At 34.9% G+C, this 24030-nt stretch overlaps 1 protein-coding gene across 1 annotated transcript in view; it reads left to right on the top strand.

The window, feature by feature from the left end:
• GNAT3 (G protein subunit alpha transducin 3) overlaps positions 1 to 24030 on the top strand; it is a 60789-nt gene that overhangs the window by 19457 nt on the left and 17302 nt on the right. The window contains exons 2-4 of the mRNA XM_049641348.1: positions 4824 to 4866; positions 10588 to 10729; positions 18870 to 19027. Coding sequence (XP_049497305.1) covers positions 4824 to 4866; positions 10588 to 10729; positions 18870 to 19027 — 343 coding nt within the window. The remainder of the gene's footprint in view (positions 1 to 4823; positions 4867 to 10587; positions 10730 to 18869; positions 19028 to 24030) is intronic.

Here is a 24030-nt window from a genome sequence, read left to right as displayed (position 1 = left end):
ATGATCTAATCGTACAAGAATGGAATGGCTATTGTGAACTAACGCCCAGAATCATTGTGAGAATGGGATTTGATAACTTCTTTCTGAAATGACTTTATAATAGAGTTTCAAAAAATAAGATTTTAGAGAGATTGACTTCTCTTCAGGAATTTTCCTGTTAATGCTGTAGCTAACTATCCTGAACCTTCTCATAGAAGACCGAAGTCACTACGTAGAGCAAGGAATGATCCAGATACCTTTTGTAAAGTCTTCCAAAGAAAATACTATTTCATTTGAAGTTTCTAAAAAACTACGTACTATGTTTTTTAATGTGATTATTCTGCTTACCTAAGAAAGGTCATGAATGACCAGCTAAACTATAAAGAATATATAATAAGGTACACTATAGCCTCAGAAATAATTTTGGAAACTGGCAGGTCATAGTGTTATCAGTATGATTACCAATTAAATTAATAGAGGTGAGTTTTCCTTCTCAAGAGTCTCAGATTTTCTCTGAAGTTTTTCCCCCCAGTATCTCCATTCTGATTGAACAAAATACAACACTAAATACACCTGCATGAACAAGCAATGGAGTTTCTGTTGGGCCCATTGGCTTTGCTCCCATGTCCCTGTAAGTCTATATTTTTCCATATAACAACAACAAAATGTGTGTATATATATATATATATATATATATATATATATACACACACACACACATACACACACACATATATATATGTATATATATGTTTATATATGTTTTCCATATATATATGTGTGTATTATATATAATATTTGGAAAAGTGAGATATTCTCCAAATCTGTGACCTGTGTACGAAGATGCTATAATTTCTACTGTCCACAACTACTATTAGAGAGTTTAAAACAAAAACTACCAAGAATAGATTTTTTTGGGGGGGGGTTTCCATCGAGGCATTTTATTTGTATGAATGTATTACATCCCTAGAAAAAGAAACCTTGGATTTTCCCTCCTGTGTGTTTTTTTTTGTCTTGCTTCTTCATGGTCTGTAATGCCAGCTGTGGTTGTCAGAACAATTAAAGCAAACTAGTGGGATGGGGGCAGATTATTCTGCCATTTTTCTAAATCTTTGCATTGTACATCCAATATCGGGCTGCCAATAACACTTTTATAATCTTGCTTGATAATTTTTTTTTCAAAATGATTCACAGCCTGGAATGAAATAGCAAATTTTCCGAAGCCAGCGAACCAAGATAGTGTACAAAGCTCATTGATTTGTTCTTACAGCTCTTGCAAACAACGCTCAGCCATGCAAAATAATATAGCCAGTTGTCTTCTGAAAATTGGTGAGGTGATATTTCAATGTGATTTTTATTTTATCTTCAAGGTTTTACTCTTGGACATAGCAATCTCTATTCAATGAGATGGCTATGCCCCATCTGTCAGTTCATGTTTGATTATATTTTTAAAAGTCTATGAAGAACGATTAGCCAATTGCTGTGGTTGATTTTGCATTTGTCAAATTTTACACTGTGTGGTGTAGACCATACTTGCATAAAACCACACAAAGAAGTATGCTGGAGGCTTACCCAAGAGGAGGAATCCATACATCACCACCAGGCAATGAAATTTTATTTCCTGTAGCTTTTCCTCTAGATATCCTTGGTATATAAGGTGGGCAGGTATTTCAGAGAACTACAGAAACTAGATACATGGAGATAGGCCTGAGATAAAACAAATTTGCTGTAAAGTAGAATTAAACCTGGGTGTAGTGATATCTGTTTATCACAGCTTAAGAAAACAGTGCCAGTCAGGCAGAAATGTTTCAATGTGAAAAATATAATATACAACAGAGAGGGCAAAATTTTGAAATATGAGTTTAAAGAATCCATTTGTTGCATGGAGAGTCTACTATTAGGCACTGTTCTAGGTGTTTCAGATACATCAGTGAACAAAACAAAGACCTCTGCCCTTGTGCAGTTTGCCTCTCAGTGTTGGAAGACAGAAAAGAAAAATTTAAAACAGCATGTGAATAATTTGTAAATCTGTAGAATAAGGTAAGTGCTAGGAAAATGTGAAGTAGGGAAAGAAAAATAAAGTGGGTGACATTAAAGTTGAAATTTTAAACAGAGTAGTCAGGGTCTTCTGGTTCAATATGTATTTTGATATAAATTTAAATATAATTCTGAGATTCAGGGTTACCAAAAGCCATATTCCTTTTGCTTATATAAAAACAAAGGTAAGACAAGGCAGTTGGCTACCATGCTGGCAAGAGACATAGGTCTATGAGTTTTCCTGATTTTGGATTTTTCCTGGGACATTTTAAAGCTGCCTTAGCTGTGCTACTTTGAAATCTGTCCAAAATTAACAGGCACACTGAGACTTCGAACATGTTTTGTGACCCAATTTCTGGAGCTGCAGGGATATACCAAGCCCTTTGCCTCTCTTAGATATACAGAAATTAGGAAGATAAAGCTAAAAATCTACTCTTGGTATTTTAATTGAGGTTTTTGATCAATACCATATTTCAATGTCATATATCTTTGGATAAGGGTTAGTCGTAACCTGAGGATATATTCTAAAAGATATGATTTCATATCAATTATAAAATACTTAATTTCCCAATACTTTCAAGATTTGTTGGTGATTGTATCTAAAAATTTTATGAACAACTCTGCATTATCAGGCTTTACCAACTCTTGCTTACTCCGCTTTTCTCCTGTCTATGAAGTCAGAACATACAAAGTTCAAGTAGTTGCCTGATTTGCTCCTTCCCCACCTCGTCCTTCACATGTCCAGGACTCATAGATAAATACACTAAAAAGTGTGTTTTTATACTCCATTTTATACTCTATACAATATGTTCTACATATGGTAGTAATTTTTTTTTTTTTTTGAGAGAGAGAGAGAGAATGCATGCACGTGAGCGAGGGAAAGGCAGAAAGAGGGAGAGAGAGAATCCCAAGCAGGCTCTGTGCTGTCAGTGCAGAGCCTGACATGGGGCTTGATCCCATGAACCATGAGATAATGACCAGAGCTAAAATCAAGAGTCAGATGCTTAACCGACTGAGCCACCCAGGCACCGCTATATTGTAGTAATTTTAACCAAATTTTCTCATCATTTTCACTCTCAAGAGTCATATCCGTTTTAGAATCTAAACATGGTAGTCATCCTTTCATTGTCCATCATTATAATACACACTCTTATTTGAATACTCCTGAGTCCCATTGCATTTATCCTGTTTAAAATATAACTATATATATCATATAATAACCATATATATGTAATATCCTACTTGATAAAACACCCATATATTAATGATATCATGGTGCTATTAGATCTTAAAAATTTTTGATCAAGTCCAATTTATCAATTTTTGACTTCTTGTTGTTTGGGATTTTTTTTTAAACTTATGTAAGAACATTTTGGCTACTTCAAGTTTGCAAAGATTTCTCATCTACGTATTGCCCCAGAACTTTTATAGTTTTAGTATATACACAAACACATATATGTTTATGAATCAATTCAAATTAATTTTTGCTTCGTTGTCATATAAGAATCAGTGTTCTTTTCCAACATGAACATCCAGTTGCTTCAGCATCACTTATTTAATACATGTAGGGTATCTTCACACTGTTCTCTTTACAAAACACTGCAAAATTTCTTACATCCTTGGATTCTTAAGTACAAGCTTTATGCTTTATTTTGCATTGTAGTTTGCAAATTATTTCATGCTTAATTATACTCTTCTGATAATCTTGGGAGGTCAGTATTCTCAGTTTGTAAATAAGGAAATTAAGGAGCTAAAGAAATTACCAAAGATATCTCACCCATACTCAAACACACAAGTGCACACATGTGCATGCACACACACAGAGACAGAGCCAATCCCACAAACCTAGGTCACTTCATGTCAGTACTTCTTGAGTTTCATTTACCAAGTAAATACCCATTAATGGCAAGGCAGACTCAAGAAATATACCCAAAAGGCCTTGAGACATAGCTGGAAACAATCACAGATTTTTTTCATCAAAGGTTCATGTTTTATATTTTAAAAATTATGTGAATTTTATATCCCTCTATACTATCTTTGCTGAACATACCAAAATAAACTTGCATATTGTATATCATTAACTAAAACAAATGTTCCAGATAAATCCAACTGGCTCTCTATATTATTGCCACTCCCTGCTCCTTTCCCTGGAACATGAAACCCATTTTCGGATATTCCCACATCATTGTTATCTGTAGTCTCTTTTGGTTTGCTTAGTGTTGTTAGTGTTATTAACTTACTTTATTTAAAGAGAAAACACCTGTGCACCAAGGTAAACATAATGATAAAGATAAGAGCCCATTCTTCAATTAGAATAGCTTCAAACAGTTCTGGAAATAAAAGACTATTGTCTCATGTTCTTTTTTTACTGCCACTTAATCAAATAGGATATATGAGGCAATATGGAGTGTATATCTAGAGATACATAGTTGATCTAGAGCCTATCAAGATGGGACCACTTTCCTTGGGGTGCAAACCCAGGAGATATGGACTTTCCAAACTATGTTCAAACTCAATAATATTTTTTTTTTTCTGAAAGTATACATTTCTTGTTTCAGAAGATACCCTTCATCTTGGAGCCAGACCTATATCTGGATTAACAACTATATAGAAGGATTTTATTTTCATCAGCTATCCTAGAAAGTAGATAGCTTATGCCTTTCAAGACCTGACAGAGATGATTGTCCTTCTTTATATAGGAGAGTTGTCTGTTAAAGATTTACTCATCAGAAAATGATAATCACAGGTTTTATTATCTATATAGATTTGGGGTAGCAATTGATAACACTCCCACCTTTCTGTTTCAGGAGCAGGAGAATCTGGAAAAAGTACAATTGTTAAACAAATGAAGTAAGTACACACTATTTTAAATGTTTGATATTTGATGTCTGTCTGTGTAGTTGACCAGTCTTAAAAGAAATATTTTTCATTGATTGAAAAATATTGAAATCAGATTGAAATCTGATTGATGGTCCATATATCCAGGTAGCAGCAGAGCAGTCATGATTCCTGTGAAAATTTCCCTCCAACCCTTTACCAGAGAGCATAACTGATGAGTTATATTGTCATTTCCATTTTTTTTTTAATTTTGCCTCTCAACAAGATGCCTACTAGAAGCAGTTATGTTTTAAATATATTAATCTGGGTATAATCTAGGGTTTCAATATGGTGGGCATAAGCCATAAACATTTCAAAATATGTCAAAGATTCATTTGAATTTAGGAGGGAATTATAATTTCAACCCAATTGGCATTTAACCTACCTGGGAATAAAATGTTTATGTAAAGTTATTACTATCATGGATTTCATTTTTTTTTGCATTTTTCTTTCCTCTTTATAATGAAATAAGTAGGCATGAATTTCTTGATGAGACAACAAATATAAAGGTTCTAAAATCCAAGAATATAATGTCTGAACAAATAAAATTTCAATTGATAAGTGGAGATGATTATGTAATATCTCATGACTGTCACTGCTGGAGAATTCTAAAGGACAACTATTGCTATAGGAGAAAATGATCATTTTTTTAGCTTATTTTTAATTACCTTTTGGAGGATCTTGCTCTTTGGAATAGGTCACATGAGGAAATCATCCCAGTTAATGATACAATTATCTATTTAGAATGTAAAACACTGTTTTTTTTCCCTTTCTTTTTAGGTACTAATGTCATGCAAGTTCCATATCAGCAATTATATAAGTCCCACTTTTCAAATTCCCTGATATCGGTACTTGCAACCAATTTTTTTATACCTTTTCTCCCATCTTTGAAGAACAGGACACGCCTCTATCCTGACCAGTGCTCGTACTGCTTTTGTGTTCTCAGTTCCATCCTTGCATCCCAAATCATCTTGCACACCCTGTAACACTACCACTGAATTCACCTGTTATTTTATTTCTGGTTAAAATCATGCTTGAGTTCCCCCTATCCTTTTTACCTGTCCATTCTCTGTGAAGTTAAATGCAGTAAAACAAGAAATAATCAATTATTTGGCTATCTAAAAATTAAAACTTTTAAATATGTTAAACCATAAATAAAATTAAACAAAAATAGAAAACTAGCAAAAAATCTATAATAAATATAATAGATAACTGACTATAATAATATGTACATACAGATATATAGATATATAGAGAGATATATGATATACAGATTGGTAAGAAAATATAGATTGGTAAGAAAAAAAATAAGCTGCCCAATAAATACAAATGGTAAGACACTATGAACAGACAATTCACAAAGACAAAATTAATGTCTGTTTACATCTATAATGAGCTATTCTTCATCTTAGTAAATTAGCAAACAATAATTTTAAATAATATTACTCAATAAGGGTGAGGTTTGACAAGTTAATATTTTTCATTACTAATCGTAAAATTATTTGTTAAAGCAGATTTATAGAAATAACTCTTGCAATCTACACCACAACCTGGGAAAATAATAACTATATTTCTGAGAATTTTAATAAAATAATTTAAATTTTTAAAAGTACAAAAATAAAATAATATAAACATGAAAATATGAACAGTTATGCACCGAGAGATTTGGACTAGTCTTATTTAAAATAATGATATATGAGGTAAAACAAAATACTCTAAATTAAAATAAAACATAGGGAAATGGATTGTGAAAGTATGGGACTATCCACTTTTCAACTGTAATATTTTACACCCATTTACAAGTTGTATGCAAATGAGAAAGTTTTAATAGCAGAAAATACTTATATTCACTGCACCACAAAGATACAAGATTCCATAAACATCTTTACCTCAACTATAACAAAATAGATAATTTTTTTAAATGGAAGAAAATATTCCAATGTTCAAAGATATTTGCTTCTCAATACTGGGATTTAAAGTTAAACTGAACCTTCATTTTGAACACTGCTGGGTTTTTCACATTTTCTACAATGAGCAAATATTGCTTCTATTATTAACAGAGTCTCCTGATGCTACTTCTTCCTCCTTTCCTCAGCAGACTCTATAAGGAATAGTCAACATTAGCTCTCTTTACTCTTCCACCTTCCATTTACTCTTAAACCATTTCCATCATGCCTGCCTCCAGCATGCCAAAAAAATTGCCCCTATAAATGTCAATTATTATTTCCCAATTGCCATGTTGTATGGAATGCTCATGAGTCCTTATTTTAATTGTTTGACTGCACTGGGCTTTTCTCTTCTCAAACTTTACTCTGGCTTCTAAAATAACTCTTTCCCAGTTTACCTCCTAACCACCTGCTTTACTCCCAGATTCTTTGACTACATCTTAACTGCTGGCGCCTCTAATGTACTAGGTCCCCTTCTCTGCTTACTCTATACCTTCAGATGAAAACTGCTAAGGTCCAGTGATTTTTGCTATCATCTGTCCCAGACTGTCCTAGAATATTTCTTTCAAATTCACTTTGTCTAAACTAGGGAAGCAGGTATATCTATGTCCATATTCTGTGGATAGGTCCAGTTCAAAAAACAACACTAACTTATCTCTCCATCTGGCCTGTTTCCCTACATTTAATTATAGCAGCAACAGCAGCAGCGGCGGCAGCCTCTAAAGCAATAAATGTAGATATGTAGTGTAGATATGAAGACGCTCACCTTCTCACCAAGTTTTGTCACATCTACACAAGTTACATCTTCAAGGGTGTTATTTATCCCTATTGTCACTGCCTTAGTTTAAAAACCTCACATTTCTGAAGTGGATTAATGCAATATCCTGCTAAGAACTTTCTACCTGCCTCTTCTTTCCTCCACTGCAGTATCCACAGTAACACCAACTGATCGCTTTTTAAAAAGAGTGTATGTCTTTCCTGAATCGTACTGTTCACAAACTATCAAGATCAAACTGCTTGGCATGATACGTAAGACACTTGAGAATCCAGCTCTTATCTACCTCGTCATTCTGATGTCCTATGTCCTATGACTTCCCTCCCCCTTCATGCTTTCTACATGAGATGCTGAACTTGCATAATGCTTTGGACTAATGTATGACAGAAGGCATACAGCTTAGCAGCTAAGATCAGGGGCTCCAAAATCAGACTGCGTTTATTGCTCAACTGTACCATGTACTAAGTTAGGGGTGGTGGTTCATTTATCTATGCCTACATTTCTTTCCTGTAAAATGTATGTAATAATTTTACCTACCTTAAACTACTTATTGCAAGAAATGAGAAGACATATAAAGCACTTAAAACAGTGCTTGGCACACACTGAAAGTTTGGTAATTGTAACCATCTGTTCGGTCGTACTGATTGTTCTTCCTAGAATGTTCTTCCTTTTCGCTATCTGGAAATAACTACTCCTCCTTGAATAATGAACCGATCATCAATCACTGCCCCAGGCAGTCTCCCCCCAGTCTCTTAGACTTCCTCCCAATAAAGTCTATGGCTTCTTCTTTTCTAGTTTATTGTACCACATTCAGACATTGTTGTAATACACTCTCACACTGTACAAAAGTGAAATTTTATGCCCTACCTTCCTATATAATCCAGTACTCTGCAATAGAACTTTCTGTGATGACAGGAAGATTCTATCTGCATTTTCCAATATGGAAGCTCCTAGTCACATGTGGCTATTAAGCATTTGAAATTTGGCTAATGTAAAGGAGGAATTAATTTACTCTTATTGTTTTAATGTTTTTACTTAATGTTTTTATTTTTTTATTTATTATTTTTTTAACATTTATTTATTTTTGAGACAGAGAGAGACAGAGCATGAACGGGGGAGGGTCAGAGAGAGAGAGGGAGACACAGAATCAGAAGTAGGCTCCAGGCTCTGAGCTCTCAGCACAGAGCCCAATGCAGGGCTTGAACTCACAAACTGCGAGATCATGACCTGAGCTGAAGTCGGACGCTTAACCTACTGAGCCACCCAGGGGCCCCTGTTTTTATTTATTTTTGAGAGAGACAGAGACAGAATGCTAATGGGTTAGGGGAAGAGAGAGAAGGAGACACAGAATCAGAAGTAGGCTCCAGGCTCTGAGCTTCTGAGCCACCCAGGTGCCCCAGAATTAATTTACTTTTAAATAATGTCTAGTAGCTACTATATTAGACAGTGGAGCTCTAGTCTATATGTTTTGGGGGAGGAGAGAAAGTGTCATTCATTAATTCTTTTCAGTACACAATGCAGTATGTTACAGAAAATTTCCAGTAGAAGCTCACTAACTTGAACAGGTTTAGGAATCAACTGGCAGATAGAAAGCTCTATGTCACAGAAATGTATTTGTGCATTCCCTGGAAAAACAGTGTTACTTAAAGTCCCACTACAGCTGGATTTTTTAAAGTATACATTCACCATTTTGCTTTGTGATGTTTCCTTATCCTGTGATGAAAGGATAGGAATAAGAACTTATTCCAGAAAGAAAAACCTAACTGCCATTTTAATTTAATAATTAAATAATTTTCCAATTTCATTTTTTTTACAAAGAACTGAGATTTCTTTAATGAACTTATTATTGAGCTATCTATAAAGACATTTTATTGCATGTTTTCCACAACCTTTAGTGGTCTACTTTTTTACTTATTAAAGTTGTTTGTTTAATATAGCAAGATAAACATGGCCATGTTGAAAATAGAAACACAGCAATTATTGGCAATCAAACATTAAAAACAACAAATAATGGATATAGGTTCTGCCTCTACTCTTTTCACTTCAGAAATTGTTATATTTGAAGGTTTTAAATCTTTAAGGGCCTTAGTGTTCTTTTCCTCCTCATGCTAACATCTCTCTGTGTATAGATAAAACACAAATCCTTCATAATATGACATCCAAAATGATGGCTAATGAATATAAGACACTTCAAAAACAAACAAAACCAAACAAACCTAGAAAGGAACAAGAACATATTATACAATAGACAATAAAGTAATAAGCATATGCAGAGATTTTAGCTTTTAGAAGGTAAATCTATTTTAATCTATTATTCCGAAAGGATAAGTAAAACTGAGTTCTGATTGAATGAGTGGAAGGAAAAGAAGAGTTCAGCCAAATAAATGTCTGAGCATTTCCACTATAAGAGCTAATGGCACGTACACAGATGGAAAAATAAGGAATTTAGCAGCAGGTAATTACCTACATTAAAAAAAAAAAAAAAGATGCCTTTGTTAATGCTATGAATAGAAAACAGGCACTCCTATTTTCCAGTGTGTCTTAAGTGATAGGAAAAGAAATGAATGTTCTACTAAAGTACTTCACTTCCTCTAGACATCATGTTATAAAGACTAATTTGAGAACTCTGTATCTTTGTCCTGGGAATCTGGAAATTTTTCTTTTGAAAATAAACAAGTGTTCTAAGTAACATGCTCATGATTTACCAATTTTAAATAGTGGTTTATCTAGAGCAAATTTTAATTCCTCTTTATATTTGGCATGGGGAGCTCAAAAAAATAGTGCATTAGACCCCAATGATAATAAAAATCCATAGTCATAAAACTGTTCAGATTTAACATACATATATGGACAATATTTTTGTAACAAATATATACTGTAATTTTATTCAAGCAAATTATTATTGATGTGTTTTAATATTATAAAAAATATCAATTGCTCAACTCACAAAAGCTCTTCATGTTTAAATTGTAGGATCATCCATAAGAATGGTTACAGTGAACAAGAATGCATGGAGTTCAAAGCAGTAATTTACAGTAACATATTGCAATCCATCCTAGCTATTGTGAAAGCCATGACTACCCTTGGGATTGATTATGTGAATCCCAGAAGTGCAGTAAGTATGCAAATAATGACCGTTGCAGTCCTACAATGGAGTTTGAGCCATAAAATGGTAGAACTAAATTTCTAGTATTAATCTACACCAAAAATTTAAGAATATGAATTATGAATTTTGGAAACTTTAATTCTGTTTAGTGTGAGATTTCCTTTTTTTCTTTACATGAAACTTTTATTTTTGAGTGTGTGCTATAATCTTATTCAATATTAACTGGTTTCCTAGGAATCAAATCTAATATCAAATAATATACTGTATTAGAGAAAAATATTGGTTATGTTTCCTAAATACAAAAGAATTTATTCCATAAAATCAAACTACAGTATCTCTACATTTATTTCCCAAGTTGAATTATGAGTCATTTCATGCAGACTTTTAGTAATAACATTACTAAAAATTACAATTTTCATTATTGTTCAATAATTACAAAGGCAATGTGGGGCAGGGAAATTTTTATTTTATAATGTCAATTTTTTAAAAAAGAATTCAAAGCGTGTGATTAAGTAAGCTGTATAATAAATATACTCAGATAGGCAGAGTTGTTTATAAGGTAGCATCTAAATAGTTTCATTTCATTCTATTTTATATTTTGTAATATAATTCTATAACTATATAGTATTCTCCAAAGAACAATAATTACCCACACCCAAAAGAGGAGTAATAGTGTACAATCAACAGGAAAAACTCACTTATTTTTACATGTCCCGTCCAAGAGCAGCTGGTTGCCTCCAGAAGATATCAATTGAACTGTTGCCAGTGCAACTCTTAGATACCTTGTTATACTACAATAAAAAAGAGAAGAACAGCATTTTAAGTATAGAGAAGAATGTGACATTTGTACTTTCCTCTCCCTATACTCCTCTTGGAGTTTAGGGTTCGACCATGTAAATTACCATTGGAAGCCAGGATGAAAAGAAAAATACTTTCATGCTGTTAATTTTAAAGGAAATGGTAAATCCTCTTCTTGTTCTGCTATTTTCCAACAAAGAGCACAGAAATGCTAAGTATGTTCTTAGGGCAGATCATTTGTAAGGCAGAGTCAGGAGTTCCGCTAGGCTCTCCTTCCATTTTTAGCTTTCCTCAAACTTGGCTCCAGTAAGTCACCTACTTCTTTAAGTTACAGTTTCCTTCTCACATGTAAAAGGGGAACTTGCAGGAGGAACTCAACTCTAATATCTTTGCATTCTTTACCATTCCATGAGTTGATGATCCTTTTTTTTTTTTTTTTTTTTTATGTAAGGGTAGTTTGGTTACAGCTCTGACGCTGGCTGTTCCTAAGAATCTGAGACTTTAAATTAGCCCTTCAGAAGCAACCTGATATAAGTCTCATACTTAAAGATGTGAAAAATCAGGGTCAAAAGAATGAGCAATGTGGCCAGCATTGTATAGCTAATGTTTGGGGGCAAAACCCACTTCTTCTGGCTTCCATTAGAGTGCTTTTGCCTATGCAAGGACTTTTGCAAAAATACTGTTAATGGTCAGAAGTGATTGCTAATTTGCAACTGGTTAGAGTCTTAATGACCTTGCATGCAGGTGGAGTAAAAATAATAGACTCTGTAGATTGCTGCCAGTAGGCTGAGAATTAAAAAGAATGCAATTTATTCAAAGCGTACATTAAATGGTAAACACAGAGTGATTTATGCAGCACTGAACAACCGACATGACTTCTCAGGAGGACCTTTGTCCTCAAGTGTCAAACATCACAGCTGGCAGATACTACATAACTCAAATTTCGATTTCAATTGTTGAAAACTACAGTAGTTTTGGTGACAATTCTACAGTATTTGATTTTAAGATCAATATACTCTATACCTGCCTTAAACTTTTTAACAGATTAATTGCTAAGCATCTCACCTATGTGTGTGGCTTTCAGAGTTCTGTTGTCCTATGGCTTTCAATTTAACTGTCTATTTATATAATTTCTATATTTTTATATTACCATTCATACATCATGCAGATTACCATTCGGAGAGAGAAGGAACCCTAAAAAAAGTTTCCATGAGCTTTATTGATTATAGCTCTGTAAATTTGGACAAGTTAATCTTTGTACATTTTGGTTTCTTCATCCATGAAATGTTAGTGTTTTTTTCACTGAGTTTCAAAGACTATTACAGAAGGAAACAGAAATATAGGAAATCCACTTAAAAACAAAATCTTGTGGGGCAACTGTGTGGCTCAGTCAGTTAAGTGTCTGGCTCTTGATTTCAGCTCAGGTCATGATCTCACAGTTCGTGAGGTCAAGCCCCACATCAAGCTCTGTACTGACTGTGGGGAGCCTGCTGGGGTTGTCCCTCCCCTGCTTGTTGCCCCCTCCTCCCCTTGTTTCTCATTCTCTCTCAAAATAAATAAACAACCCCCCCAAATATTGTAAGATCCTAGTAAATATTGAGTATTTACTCTCTGATAATCACTTTGAATATAAAGCTCATTAAAATTTATGTATTGAAGTCTACACATCCAACATCATTTGAAAAAAATTGTATTTCATTAAACTTTATTTATACAGCAGACATTGGACTGGACACTGGGAATATACTGAGGAATCAGCAGTAAATGAAATGGAAATAGTATTTGCCCTAAAGAGAGGGAAGACTGATGCTGAACAAGTAATTGCAAAGCATCAGCTATTGCAAAAGGGTAGTACAGCTCAATGGGGAGCTAAATCCTCATTTGTGGAAAGAATTACCAAGAAAGGAAGTACTATCACCAGTGGGGATGGGGAATAATAAATTAATAATAATAATAAAGTTTCTTTTAAGAAATGTTGAGTTTATAAGTTCTGTAACACGTCCACATGTGTAAGTGGTTGAACTGTGCATTTAAAGTTCAAAGGAGATAATTTGATGAGAGATCTAAATCTCAGTATCATTGGCATTATACTACAGCATATAATTTATATTAAGGAAATGGGTGGGATGGAAAAGTTCAAATGCTTCGACTGAGAAGATAAGCGTGTAAAGAAGAGTAGTGACTTAGATACCCGTGCTGAAAAACTAACATTTTCTGGTCATTTGAGAGGAATAAGAAAGTTGGAGGAGATGGCTGGATAGTAAGAGGAAAACCAAGTTATATGGAGTCACAGAATTCAATATTCCAAAGGGTACTTATCTAAGCTGAAAGGTCTTGAGGTCAAAAAGAAGTATATTTAAAACCTACAGGGGCACCTGGGTGGCTCAGTTGGTTAAGTGTCAGACTTCGGCTTAGGTCATGAGCTTATGGTTTGTGAGTTCAAGCAAGCCCTGCAACAGGCTCTGTGCTTACAGTTCAGAGCCTGGAGCCTGCTTTGGATTCAGTGTCTCCTTCTCTCTCTGCCCTTTCCCCACTCATGCACTGTCCCTCTCAGAATTAAACAAACATTTAAAAAATAATAAAAAATAAAACCTACAGGATTTAATAATACAAAGATCACTGGGGGTATCATGAGACAGGTTTTAGAAAAGTTGTGGATGCAGAATCCAATGAAGTATGTTGAGATATGAGAAGATATGGGAACAGTTTAAAGACATTTTAGCAACTATAGCTGAGGAATATAAAGAGAAATAGTATCTGAAGCTGAAGGGGAATGCATCTAAGAGAGGGCTCGTTTTTACTTATATTAATATTTGACAGACTAATTTCATAAATATAGAACTTGTAAAGGGTAAAGTTGAAGAAACAAGAAGGGGACATAATACAGGCATTTAGTAAATTTCTACTTGTTCTCTCTGAATATTATCATATTCCATTTTAGAGCATCTAGAACATCCTCTAGACCAACATTAAATGAATGTTGAATGTTTTAGTACTTTATCTCATGATTTGGGTATTGTGACCATCTGTGAGATAGTATCCTACAAAGTGAACCCTATAATATGAACCAAAGAACAGTGATTTCTCAGAATTTTCCAGGATAAAGTTCTGTGATCAACTAAGTTTAAAATACATATATGCATATATATGTATATATATACATATATTCCCAAGATGATAAGGTTGTGATATCTCTTCTTTCCTTGATATATTTTTTTTCTGCAATCTTTGGAAATATGACTCAAGGGTTTAGAATGAGTTCCACAAGACTCTAGGAACACCTGAGGTCCCTAACATTTATGAAGAAATTATGGGTAACTTGTAGAGACAGTATATATTTTTCTTTCTTTGCAACATAGTTCCAGAGCTATGCAAACTTGAGAGAATGAGCCATTCCAGAACCATCATAGTTCCCAAGCTTTTCCAAATATATCACAAGGAAATAAAATTTCTTCAGGATGCCACTCAAACCTCTTCAGAGCTATTTGAAAAATGTGAGATATTATTGGAGAACCTTTAAAGCTTCCTTAGAACATGAGGTCTGAGTTAATTAACACATTTCATTTTATTGATTCATTTGTTCTACAATATTTCTGGGACAAATACTATGCATTAGGTTCTGGTGTAAGTCTTAAGGATGTAGAAATGAACAGAAAAAAAATATCACCACCTTCATGTGGTGATAGTCTAACATAAAAGATACAAAATAAAGAAATATGCAGCATGTAAGTAGTAACAAGTGCTATGAAGGAAAACGGAGGAGGGCAGGGGGCTAGAGAATAAGGAAAGAACGGAAGAAAGGGTGGCTCTGGAAGGCATTTTTGAGGGGCTGGTATTTGGGAAGAAACCTAAATGAAACAGGGAAGACATGGAGGAACAGCCATTCAAATGCTCTCAAATGGGGGGGCTGTTGAGTTTGAGAAACAGTAATAAGTCTGGTGCATCTTGAGGAAAGAGAGACAAATTGTGGGGGAAGGAAGAGATTGAGAGACAGAGCGGGGGTGGGGGGGGAGAGGGAGGGAGGGAAGGAGAAATAAAATTGAAAAAAAATACATGGGTCAAAACTTGTGAAACACTATGAGCCATGACATGGGATTTGGGTTTTGAGTGTGCTGGGAAATACTGGAGGTTTTAAAATATGGGAGTAAGATAATAAGTTGGAGTTCAATTTTCCATCACTTTGGCAGTTATGTAGAAGACAACTGTTCAAAAAAAAGACAACTTTTCATAATACTTGTTAATTTTGATATTATGTATATTTAAAAAATTCAAACGTTATTGGTGGGTCCAATTCCTTAGCCATATGAATTTTGATTCTTTGAATTACTATGTCAGCCCTTCAATAACTGCAGAAGAACTTCCAGAATTAAAATACAGTATGTCCTATAACATATTATTTATGGGTAAAGAAAACTATGTATTGCCAGGGATTCTCAAATCAGGCTGCTCATTTGAGTCACCCAGAAGATTTTTAAAAATACCGTTGTAGAACCTGACACCCAGAGTTCCTGCCTCATTTCTTTGGGTTGAATTCCTTGTAGCAGTATTTTTAAAGAGTGCCTCACATGCTTATAATGCACAGCCCTGTTTGAAAATCACCATCATTGCCTTTTCTATGCAAGCAATAAACTAAAAAAATAAAAGGTCTTGAAAGACAAAACCAAACTGGTAGGACGGCCTGCCCTTGAGGGAAGTACTAGGATTGAAATGGTGGCCGAGGGCGCCTGGGTGGCGCAGTCGGTTGAGCGTCCGACTTCAGCCAGGTCACGATCTCGCGGTCCGTGAGTTCGGGCCCCGCATCGGGCTCTGGACTGATGGCTGGGAGCCTGGAGCCTGTTTCCGATTCTGTGTCTCCTTCTCTCTCTGCCCCTCCCCCGTTCATGCTCTGTCTCTCTCTGTCCCAAAAATAAATAAAAAACGTTGGAAAAAAAAAAAAAAAGAAATGGTGGCCGAAGAACACTTTATGACATTTACATGTTCAAGGTGAGACGATTTTCATGATGGTTATCTATTCAAATAAAGTGTATTTAGGTTGAAATTGGAAAAAAATTTTAAATGAAAGAGTATATTAGAAATTAGCTTGGTTCGTAAAGATATGTTAATAAGGCATGTCATTTTTTTCCCTTTAAGGACAAACTGGTTCGAACAGCTGTTTCATTGCATCATTGGTCCTGAATGACACCTTAATAGTGAAGGAGGCACATGGGATGATGCCAGCTAAACTGGCTGGGTCATATTTCGCTGGATTTGCAGTGCTCTCTCACATCTAACTAATTGGGAAGAAGGATTTAAAACTTTACACTATGCCAATATAGGAAAATGGGTTCAATCTTTAGATTTTGGCCATTTTACAATTTTTGGTTAATGCTCATCTATGTAATCTGTTTGGATTAGCAGTAAAATCTGAATATGAAGAAAGATGTAGAAGATTTTTAGTCTTAACAGAACCTCTCTTTAAGAAGGAGAGACATAACTTTAGTTTTTAATGCAAAGAACAGATTTTTTTAAAAAAAATTTTAATGTTTATTTATATTTGAGAGAGAGACAGAGCATGAGCAGAGGAAGGGCAGAGAGAAGGAGACAGAGAATCCAAAGCAGGCTCCAGGCTCTGAGCTGTCAGCACAGAGCCCGATGCAGGGCTTGAACTCACAAACTGCGAGATCATGACCTGAGCCGAAGTCAGACGCTTAACCGACTGAGCCACCCAGGTGCCCCACAAAGAACAGATTTTTAATAAAATGGTGAAATAAGCCATTTTTACTATTTTAAAATAATAAATTGACTTGTATCAGAAAAGCAGCAAGTTCCCATTGATAATTCTTCACTGGTAGCCACCTGACATTGTACAAAGTAGTTTGGGTTTGACTCTTCTGAAGCTCATTGTCCTTATTGGTTTGGCAAATCAACCTTCTAGTTTTAGATTCATTTGTAAAATGGAGAAAAATGCTGTCTATGCGACTAGTGCTGTGAGGATTTTGTGAGATATTATAGGCGCTGTCTTATAACTTGTTATAATACTATGTGCTAGAAAGAGTATGAGCTTTGGAGTCTGACAACAAGGATTTGAACCCAGACTTCATTTGCCTGGTCCAGTATCATGGTCAATAACTTAATTCCTTTGGAACTTAAATTCTTAACCTTAATTTTTTTTTGTCATAAAATGGCTTTATTAGTTTAGATAAACTGTTGACTATTTTATTTAGTTGATAAAGTTTGATTTTCTTCTGTCCTTCTCACCTTCAAATATCCCATCAGGACTAACACAATATCTGCTTTTTTTCCCCCCTTTATTTCATTTTTTTCTTCTTTTCTTCTTTTCCTTCTCTTCTATTTTCTTTTTCTTTTTTTTTCCTTCTCTTCTATTTTCTTAATGAAATCTTCACCTCTATCCTATTGATTCGCCTCAAAGTCATGCAAACAACACCTGTACAGATGTCCAAAAACCATGTGTATATCAAAATACTTACCGCGGCTTTATTTATATGATTGCAAACAATACTTGTTGGTAAATTATACTGAGTTTTATTTTCCATGTTATCTCTAATTCCTTCATGGTATTTTTATTTCCTGGAAAATACATGGCAATGATCAAAATGAGAAGTGCCAGATTATATCAGAATTGTTACCCTTTTATCCTTGCATTTTGACTCTGAAAACTCAATCGGTTTACATTATCCCCTCTGACATTACATTCAGAAGTTAATGACATATCCTAAAATATCCTAAATTTACCAAATCAGGTTACATAGATTTTATAATAGAGGACTCTTCACCCAGCCATTATAAGGAAACTCAGGGGAGCCTGGATGGCTCAGTCTGTTAAGCATCTGACTCTGGAATTTGGCTCAGATTATGACCTCACAGTTTGTGAGATTGGGCCCCACATCTGGCTCTGAGTTGACAGTGCAGACCCTGCTTGGGATTCTCTCTCTCCCTCTCTCTCTGCCCCGCCCCCATTTATGTGTACTCTCTCTCTCAAAATAAATAAACACTTTTAAAAATAAGGAAATTTAAGATTGCATTAACAGAATTATTACCTCAAGGAATAAGATGAAAATAATAAAATTTAGGGTGCCTGGGTGGCTCCGTTGATTAAGCATCCAACTTCAGCTCAGGTTGTGATCTCACGGTTGGTGAGTTCAAGCCCCACATCGGGCTTGCTGCTGTCACCACTGAGCCTGCTTTGGATCCTCTATCCCCCCTCTCTCTCTGCTCCTCACCTGCTTGTGCTCTCCCTCAAAAATAAACATGCAAAGAACCAATAAGAATAAAATTGAAATGCCCTATTAAAAGGATATGTGATTCCACATAACAACACATTTTTATCATTCTTTTAAAAACATTGCTATAGGAAGACCAACGACAACTTTGTGTGATGGCGAACACTCTGCAAGATGGTGGCATGACACCTGAACTGGCTGAGGTGATAAAAAGACTCTGGAGAGACCCAGGAGTTCAGACCTGCTTTGAAAGGGCATCTGAATATCACCTCAATGACTCAGCAGCTTAGTAAGTGAATGCATTTAACAGGAGTTATAGTTGAAACATTTAAGTTAAGAATTACAATTCTTCAGGGGCGCCTGGGTGGCTCAGTCAGTTAAGTGGATGACTTCAGCTCAGGTCATGATCTCACAGTCGTGAGTTCGAACCCCATGTTGGGCTCTGTGCTGACAGCTCAGATCCTGGAGCCCACTTTGGATTGTGTGTGTGTCTCTCTCTCTGCCCCTTCCCTGCTCACACTGTCTCTCTCAAAAATAAATAAATGTTAAACATTTTTTAAAAAATATTTAAATAAATAAATAAATAAACTATAATTCTTCAGACTCTACATTTGTCATCACAAATGAGGAAAGTAAATAGCTTTATGTCTTGTTACACTAAAATAAAAAGAAGTTGAAGAGAAATATAGATCAAGGTGACATCATGAAATGTAAAACTATAAGCAAAGGAGCTTTTAAAATAATTTTGAAAGTATTTGCCTGAAAATACCCACATTTTGCAACTATTTTCTCCCAAATGAAAAGGATTCATCTGTGTGCACTGTTCTCAATGTAAACGCAGATTGGTGGCATACACACTGATGTTTTGGGCTATTCATTCGTCTCTCATCATATTACTTAAATATTCTTCTAAAATAATTTTATTGATGACACATTCTTTGACTCAATTGGTTTGATGAACATGATACAGAATTCTAGAAGAAAGTAATGATTTTCAAAACATTTGTATTTTGTGGGATACTGTTTGAGTCTCAAGAAAGATTATATAATTTTCACAGCTAATATCATCCAGTAGGCAATTATCAGCCACAAAATTAGGTTATGATACCATTTATAATTTCATTATCAAAATTATTTTAAATTTCTATTTTAGTAAGCAGTTCTTAACCTATACTCTGGTTATAAGCCTGCACGCATGTGTGTACATGTATGCAAATTAATATAATTACTTATTCTATGTATCTGTCCATGCATACTCATATATAAAAAGGTATAAATACAGTTCTTTTGATGAACTCACAACAGAACATGTTAGTACTACTTAAAAGGTGATGTAAAAGTGAAGCAAATGAAAGATTATTTGAGGATAGAACAATGAAACTTGCATGATACTTCAGCTTTCTAATCGTGATGGTCAGAAGGATTATGGAGAGAAAACAAACTATATAAATTTTAGGAAAAGCTAACAACAACAGTCTTCTGTGATTAGTCACTCATGTTCATTTTAAATTCCAAAGCCCTTGGAGGAAAGTCTTGCTCTCATCTCTTTGATGAAGTAGAGAAGGAATATCATCATGTGATTATTAAACTCATTTAATTGTTTTATGTGTCCCAGTGCCTAGCCATATTTTAATACTAAGACAACTCTGTGCAGTATAGAAAACTCTATTTTTCTTTATGAATCGTTGATAAGGGCAGTCACAATAAGAAATTTAATTGTGGAATATTCTCATAAAATTTTGCTTAACAAAACGCTAGAGAAGGAAGGAGAGATAGTGTTGGGGGGCAAGAATTCCTATCCCCTCAAAGGTCCCTCTAACTGAACTCAGAATCAAATTGACACAAGACAGATTAACAGGAAAAAATGAAATGTAATTGGTATACATACAGGGAACCACATAGACACGGAAATTCCAAAGACAGGCAAAATGAGGTCTATATGTCATCCTGAACTAAGGAGAAGAGGGTGGGGCCTGGGACTTCAGAGGGAAGGAATCAACTTCAAAGGGGGATAACAGCAGATGTTTGGTAATTAGAGGTTTGCCCTGCCATATAGATGGGTCACTCATAAAATTTATCTCTCCTAATAACACTTATTCTGGGAAAGACCCCCAGTTTTGATTCTTCTATACAGTTAAGGGAGGGGCAAGATTTCTCTTCAGCCTGCAGGGTCTCAAGTGCCTTCAGTTCAAAATAATCCACATACCAAAGTGACACATTCTGGGGAACTGGGGTGTTGTCCTGAACCCCTTCAATAGCTGTAATTAATATATTTGGTTTTGGATATACATTATCAATTAAGCATGACTTCTCCATTCAAATATTGTAAGAAGTGTATTTGCAATTATATTAATCATTATGTTTACCAAATACTTTACTCTTTAATAACAGAAAAAATTATATATTGTGTTGTCAAAGTGGGAAGATGAAATGACCCTGTATTGTATTTTCTAGACCTTCTAGCCTTTAGTTTCAGATTTTTTGTTTTGACACACAAAATAAATATTTTACAGAACTATCATGTTATAGATTCATATTAAAAGTATTTATCTGTTCACGTTAAACATCATTACACAGTATCTACTTGCACCTATTTTGTGAATATTGCCCATATAATAATGGTTTTAAATACCCTGATTGATTTAGAGAGTAGTAAAACACCTCTCCACCTTCACTCCCAACCTCTGTTTCAGAAAATTTTCATTTGAAAACCACCCAAAATTTAAATTGTTAATACTCCCTGCCCTCAAAGGTCCTTAAAAGGAAGATTAAAGAAAACATTTATTAAGAAAAATAGTTGAATGGCCATTGCTTTCTTCCAAAAATTAACAGAGTTTTTTCAAATACTGAATTGCATTCACATTTTGAAACTAAATATCATATTAGATCAGTCCCACACTCATGTCTATTTCATACTTATTTTATAGAGCAATGGCCTCTTTCCTTCTCTCCCTTCCCTTTTCCTTTCTCTTCCTCTTCTCCCTTTCCCCCTCTCGCTCTTTTCCCCATTGTTCCTTTTTTGTTTTGTTTTGTTTTGGTCAAAATAGGATACTTATATTTTCTCAAACCTAGAGCCCCTTCAAGTTTAGGCTAACAAAGTAGTGAATCTTAATCAGAGTAGGGAAGGACATGTTGTTGGCAACATAACACCTCCCTGCTCGCACCTGTAATACTAGGAAGCTGAAGGAAAAAGGGCATGACAGTGACAAAGAGGGGAAAGAATTTTATTAATACTTCATGGCTTACTGATTGAGGCCATCTAGTGTGCTGTTTAAATTCCAGAAGCTTTAATATTTAACAAAGACTTTACCAGAAAAAAAATTATTTTTACATGATTAGAAAAAGTATCAGGTATTTTTTTTAAACTGATTTGAGCTATATGTATTTAGGGCCTCTGGTTTCAGTTCTAGACCACAGGCCTGAGCATTCAAATCTCATATTCATTAAAAGCAGGCCTCTTAAATGCAAATTTGTCACTCTGCTAATGCTTCTGCTTTGCTTGAAATCATTTACACATGCAAATGAAAGTACATTAAAAGTGTCTTTACCAAAGTATTCATTTAGCTATCATTAAAATGAATTGAATCTCTATGTTGACAGGTATGTTTTTGTTGTTCTTGCATGAATCAACTGACCAGCCGTATGTGCAGACTTAGTCAACAGAGAATTCACAAAGGGTCTTGCTTCACAAAACAGAAAATAGATAAACTGGAAAAAGCTTCCAATATTTTCTGCTGATATATCTGTTTCTTGATTTGTCCCTTGCTTTTAAGAAAAATTAAGCTTTATTAGAATAAAGCACAGTAATAAATTTTCCTATCATACATAAATGTGTTTCTGAACTATGATCACCTATTTGTCATTTAGCCAAAATCCCTTTGAGGCGTTCACTCAATTTGTTTCAGCTCAAAAGCAGAAAGATCCTCCGAGAATAAATTGCCCATATTGCTGTTGAATTTATTTTTTAAAAAAGGATAAAATAGTTTTGCTTCTCAAGGCATGATGTGAGGTGCTAACACATAACAACTCTTCAACTTAGACCCTGAAAAATTCAACTTTTGAATGATAACTAATATTTAGCTGGATTCTACCTCTCAAATTCTTTCTGGATAGATGTATGTCCATCATAATCTTCCTATTTAGCTATACATGTAAACTTAGTTTTAATATAATGACCAATTTTGTCATAAAAACCTTATCAGGCTTTTATTGTCACTATTAAACATTTTCACAGAAATAGCCATATTGCTAAACTACTAAAGCCTTATATTCAAAGTCTAGAATTGTGGTTTTCAACTGTTTTTAAAGCAATGGGATACTTTGTTTTAGTTTAAAGACATGATCTGATTTCAAGAAGGAGGCAAAGAGCAGCTTCTTTCCTCTAATCTAACAGACTCTTGTGGAGCACACGGCTTACTCAGATCTATTTCTGCTTCTCAGCACCTCTAGATCCTGTGGGCAAAACCAGGGCAGTACTCAGCTTGCTAACAGTAGGGTTTTTAAATATGTGGTCCAGGAAAGAGGTAAGGATACTGACACATTGGTGGAAGAGAAGAGAGATAGGAGTGGGTGCAATGTCTAAGTTCAGCCTTCTGTCCCCTGAATGGCTCAGCAATGACATGAGTTAGTTCCATCGTGAACCAGCAAGAAAATCAAAATATTTTCTCTTATTGTGCTAACTGTATATAATCATGGCACTTCATACAAATGGTCCAGAGTCCTAAGCTAGACAATCCATGGAGAACAACAGGACAAACTTCAAGTTATGAAAACCAATAACTCCCTTAAAATTCAAAATGCCTAAATTCAAATTACAGCATTTTGAAGATAATCTAGTGACTACCATTACAAGATAGGATGTTTTGGGGGATGATCAAAACCTGGAAACAGAACTTTTCTCTGAAATATATCTGTATAACATCAATTCTGTTACATACACCTCATAAAATGCAGGCTAAGGTACTATTGATCTAGTTTTTGTTTTTGTTTTTTTTTAGAGAGAGAGGGTACACAAGCAGGGGAGAGGGGCAGAGGGAAAGAGAAAAAGCATCTTAAGAAGGCTCCATGACTTAGCAAGGAGCCTGACACGGGTCTCCAGGTCAGGCTCAATCCCATGACCCCGGGATCATGACCAGAGCTGAAATCAAAACTCAGATGCTTAACCAACTGAGCCACCCAGGCACCCAGACCTAGATGTCTTTACAAGAGGCCTCCATTGGTCATGTGTGTGCCACACTTAGTATTCTGCAGCATCTGTCCATCAAGCTCTGATGAGCAGGGTTAGAGAGAACC

Source organism: Panthera uncia, chromosome A2, assembly GCF_023721935.1.
Source record: "Panthera uncia isolate 11264 chromosome A2, Puncia_PCG_1.0, whole genome shotgun sequence".
NCBI lineage: Eukaryota > Metazoa > Chordata > Mammalia > Carnivora > Felidae > Panthera > Panthera uncia.
The sequence above is the reverse complement of the archived record's forward strand: the minus strand, read 5'-3'. Positions and strand labels throughout refer to the sequence as shown.